Source organism: Cannabis sativa, chromosome X, assembly GCF_029168945.1.
Source record: "Cannabis sativa cultivar Pink pepper isolate KNU-18-1 chromosome X, ASM2916894v1, whole genome shotgun sequence".
NCBI classification, from domain to species: Eukaryota; Viridiplantae; Streptophyta; class Magnoliopsida; order Rosales; family Cannabaceae; genus Cannabis; species Cannabis sativa.
The window spans coordinates 78,905,082-78,909,772 of record NC_083610.1 but is presented as its reverse complement, the minus strand read 5'-3'; the positions used below and the strand labels follow the sequence as shown (position 1 = coordinate 78,909,772).

At 34.0% G+C, this 4,691-nt stretch overlaps 1 protein-coding gene across 1 annotated transcript; it reads right to left on the bottom strand.

The window, feature by feature from the left end:
- Positions 1 to 669: 669 nt before the first annotated feature.
- On the bottom strand, positions 670 to 4,273 carry LOC115698861 (uncharacterized). The gene is made up of 9 exons (XM_030626072.2): positions 3,906 to 4,273; positions 3,632 to 3,819; positions 2,759 to 2,943; positions 2,325 to 2,609; positions 2,163 to 2,221; positions 2,022 to 2,058; positions 1,864 to 1,935; positions 1,426 to 1,750; positions 670 to 1,256 (listed from the first exon to the last, which is right to left on the bottom strand). The coding sequence occupies exons 1-9, from the start codon at positions 4,027 to 4,029 to the stop codon at positions 876 to 878; spliced, it is 1,656 nt and encodes a 551-aa protein (XP_030481932.2). The 5' UTR covers positions 4,030 to 4,273; the 3' UTR covers positions 670 to 875.
- Positions 4,274 to 4,691: the final 418 nt, after the last annotated feature.

The window sequence follows — 4,691 nt, the reverse complement described above, 5'->3', positions numbered from 1 at the left end:
TAATAATAAATTATTTTATTTTTAATATAAATAAAAAGTCATCCATAAATTTTTGATAAACCAATAATTTTGTTATATAGGCACGCTTTATATAAAATAGATATATTGAAAGAAAATCCACCATATTTAATGGTACTTACTTAGTTTTTCGAATGTATGAGAATTGGACGAGAATGAAGTCACAAAAACATTCCAGCAATTCATAGGCTGCATTTACTGTTTCATCTTTGATCAACTGCTCAACCTAATTAAGAGAAAGTTGTTCAAATCATTAGCAAATGTTTAGAGATATTTAGCAAATGTTTTCAATGAGATCACACCAATGAATATTTAAAGAGATTGTTTGATTTTTGGGTTTAATTATTGGGTTTATTTGTTAACTATGTTCTTTTTTTGATGAAATTTATTAAGTATGTTATTAACTTTTAGAGAGTGGGTCTGGAAAACGAAGGTCGGGGAAGTGAGACAGTTGATTGTTGTTTTTCACTCGAAATAATAAGCAGCAAATTTTATAAATCTGAAGAAGGAAGCATATGTATTTATAGGTTATAAATAAATTCTAATTCTATTTTATTCTATTCATTATAGGTTACAAATTTTGAATATTTAATATTAGTTCAAATATTAATAGAATATTCTTTAGTATATTCTGTTAAAACAAGAAATGTCGTTAGATAGGCACTTTTAATATATAAAGATATATCCATCAATGATTCAACTAATACAATCTAAACAATAGTACAAATTAAAGATGACATTTTATGATACATAAATATTAACGTGAGAAAACACAGATTAATTCCTAAATTATATAATTAAAACATGAGTGCAAAGAATGAGTCCAGAAATTAAGAAAAAAGAGGGTGAATAATCAATCAATCCTTTTCTATTTCCACATGAGGGTGAGGCATTGAATGATCATGTGTGGTGGTGGCATAAAGACGCTGACGGCGTTCTCTACCGTAGATGACCCAGAAGACTAGGGACAACATAACTGCAGTAGAAACCATGACCAAACCGATGTATATCCATTTGGTGTATCGTCGTAGAGATGGGCAGTGATCAGAATATATGTCGTTGAAAGTCTCTCTCACAAAGGTGCAATCTTGTAGATCAGTAAGGAAAGGACCGTAACTGTTCAAGGCAATACTCATGCTTATTCCACTACTCATTTGATCGTAGAACGTTGGGGTCAAACGACCTGTCGTTGTGCATGTCCCGCTCCCTGAAACTTGGCAAACATAGCTCCCCCACACCTTAAAAAAGAAAATTGTTATGTTAGTTGTACTAGTTTAGCCTTATATTCATGATTATTTATGTTAGTTAAGACTCGTTTTAAATTTCATTCCCATTCCTATTCCAATGGCTTCATTCCTCCCTACCAAACAGACAACTCATTAAGTTGTGCTTGGTTTTAGGTTTTACCTGAGTAGCGTTATTCAAGTCCACTTCACCAGCGGTACAAGTTCGATCAGAGAGGTCATGATGGAAGGGGTTGCAGAGGAGTGGCACCAATGGACCAGACTGGTTGAAGTAAAGGGGAACAAAGTTTGGCGCGAAGTTTATGTTCGACACATTGGTGAGGACCTCGTTGATCAAATCGACGAGTTGACAAGTGACTTCTTTGCTTTTCAGTGATGTTTCTTGAGCTGTTGCCTTGTCCACACAGGGCAAGATTTCATCTAAGGCAGTGTGAGCTGTGGGGTTCACTGCCCATTCATTCATAGCAACACATGTATCTGCAGCCACACTAGTATGCATTGCAAGCAACCATATTTATTATGTTATTTGTCATGAAAGGAGATAAAATATGATAATTAAATCAAAATTTCTTATGTTAAATTTTCCAAAAAAAAAACTTACTTGTGGAGGAGTAGGAATGTTCCACACAGAATGAAGGTTCCAGTAACTAGTATCCACCCAGTAATCACAAGGCTGCAATATATGGTAGTGTGAATCAATCAATACCATGAGAATGGAGGTGAATATAGAAAGGAATGTAAGAGTAATGGGAATCGCACATGTACACCAGAAGTTGCATCCCAAAAATTGAAAACACTGGAGGAAAAAACAAAAACACAAAAATACTATAAATGAGAAAATAGTGTCATAATGTTAATAGTAAGATGAAACTCAATGATATCAAATCAAAAGGTTCTTACAGAGTCCTAAAAATGTCAAGATTAGCATGATTGCAGCGACAACAATGAGCGCCAATCTCCTGAATGAGTAAACAAACATATCGGTTTAGTTGTCAACACGAGGTAAAACTTTGCAAAAAGAAATAAGTACTGATAGAAGCTTCATAATCTGTTTTCACATACACAGAATCTAAGAGATCCTTTATGTCTTCTGATTTTTTTCTTGTGATGTCTGCAAGGTTGGTCGCCGAAGAATTGATCTTTGTTTCGATTTGGTCAATGTCGGATTGTACATTAGAAGGCAGAAAAACTTGATCCACTCCTAGTTGCTTAGCTGCAGCAAAATAATCAGACACATTCCTTAGTTTCCCAACTGTAAAATCAGCCTGATTTCCAACATACTCCAATGTACTAGTTGTACTGTGATGAAACTTCTCTTGGCCAGTGTATAACACAACACATCCTATGCTGAAATGACAACATGAAACACATCATCAACAGATCAACCAGAGAAACAGTGAAACTCAGAAATCGGAGAGAGAGAGAGAGGGAGAGAGAGAGAGAGAGAGAGAGAGAGAGAGAGAGAGAGAGAGAGAGAGAGAGAGAGAGAGATGTACATTGCTAAGATGGTAAAGAGTGCAAGGAAAATAAGAGAAAGAGCATAAGCTGTCCGGGAATAGCCATAAGGTCTTCTTTGTTTACAACAAAAGTAACATAGAAATATGATAGATAGGCAGAGTCCAAAGCCCAAAAACCAGATGACAGCAATGGCAAACAATGGGACTGCAGTGTAACCTACAGACTGAATATCCAAAGAATACTTAGATACAAAAAAGAGTAGCCAAAATTGTAAGATGAACACACAATTAAATTGTTACTACAAAAAGGTAAAATGGATTAATGACTTGGGGAAATTTTCTAAGTAATTTTAAAACAAGCAAGCCTCTAAATAAAAATCTTGCCGAATTATTGAGATTGTTTGATTTAAGGATGTTTGTCTAATTCTGTTCAATTTTACTAATGGACCCTTGATGTGGACGAAAGTTTGGGGGTACAATTTGGTGCGTGGACAGTCGCCACATTAGGCATCACTTAGTAAAATTGAACGGAAGTAGACGGAAGTTCTTGAATCCAACAATCTCAATCTCAATAATTAGTAGAGAATTTTTAACGACCTAAAAAATTTGGGGAGCATAAAGTTTAGAGAAAAAAAAATATTAAGTAGCCTAAATTTTATTGGAATAAATATCAAGAAAACATGTTCTGTAATCAGAGTTGTAATATCTTGGCATCTTCCCGAGCAAAAACTCAAAAAGTATTTCAACTTTTCAAGGGCTAAACAAAACTGTAACTCAATCAATAACCAAATCGAGGTCTTATTTATTATTTGATATAATTATTTCTAAGTTGGTCAATAGCTGTAACAGAAAAACAATAAAAGATAATAAAAAAGGACATGAGATATTATTAGAGAGTGTAAATGTACTTACAGCCCAGTAATGGTGGTCACTAATATTCCATCCTCTAGTGTACAACTTCAACCCATCAAGTGGATCTTTCCGGCGTGTTCGCTCAGCAGCTAAAACAACCGACGAGTAATCCTCCACAGGAGCCATAAAGGGTCCTTCCACAAACGACATTGTGGGGCTTTTTCCCCACAACTTCTCTGATTCCCAACCTAAACACAAAAATATCAAGCCATTATTTTTATTTAGTAAAACAATAACAATCCTGGATTGGAAAAAAAAAAACAGAAAATGTGACCTGAAGAAGAGGGTGTTGGGGATATTTGAAAGTAGTGAAAATCTCCATGAGAAAAGGGAAGATGAAGAAGAAGAAGAAGTAGTGTTGTGAGAAATGTTAGGAAGAGTGAAGTGGAACTTGACATTGTTGTTATAATGAATGAGTTTTAAGTTTGAGAATGAAAGTAAGAGTGAGGCAGTGAGCTAAGCTAAGAGTGAGTGTGGTAACTGGTAACGGTTTGGGGTAAAGTGGGAACAGAGGGAGCGTTGGTGGAGACGAAGTCCAATGATTCCCATGCTCATTTTTTCTCTCTTTCTTTTTTGACTTTACTTCAACTGGTGTCATATGTCTGAACCAATTGTGGGATTTTTTTCTCCTCACAATAATTTAAAATACTGTTAAACTCTTTTTAATTTCAGACAAAAACAAAGCAATATTATATAACAACATTAATGTGTGTTTGTAGAAATAAGAATGTATTTCTATTAATGGGATAAATTCGATTAGACATGTGTCGTTTTTAGAGTTATATACTCTCTTGGGAAATTTTTTTGTCAAAGTATTGAAATTTAGTGGAAAATCTTCCAATTATATATAATTAAACAAATAATCGTACTACATTAAATACTATATTTATTATTCTCTCAAAAAAAATACTATATTTATTATTATGCTATTATGTTATTATGTTATTATTACGTTCCTCTGTATCAAGTTTCTATTTATGGCAGGAAATGTTAGGTGTGTATAAATTGGTGGGATTAGACACACTGACAAAAGTTACAGCTTAATTCATCAATTAATATT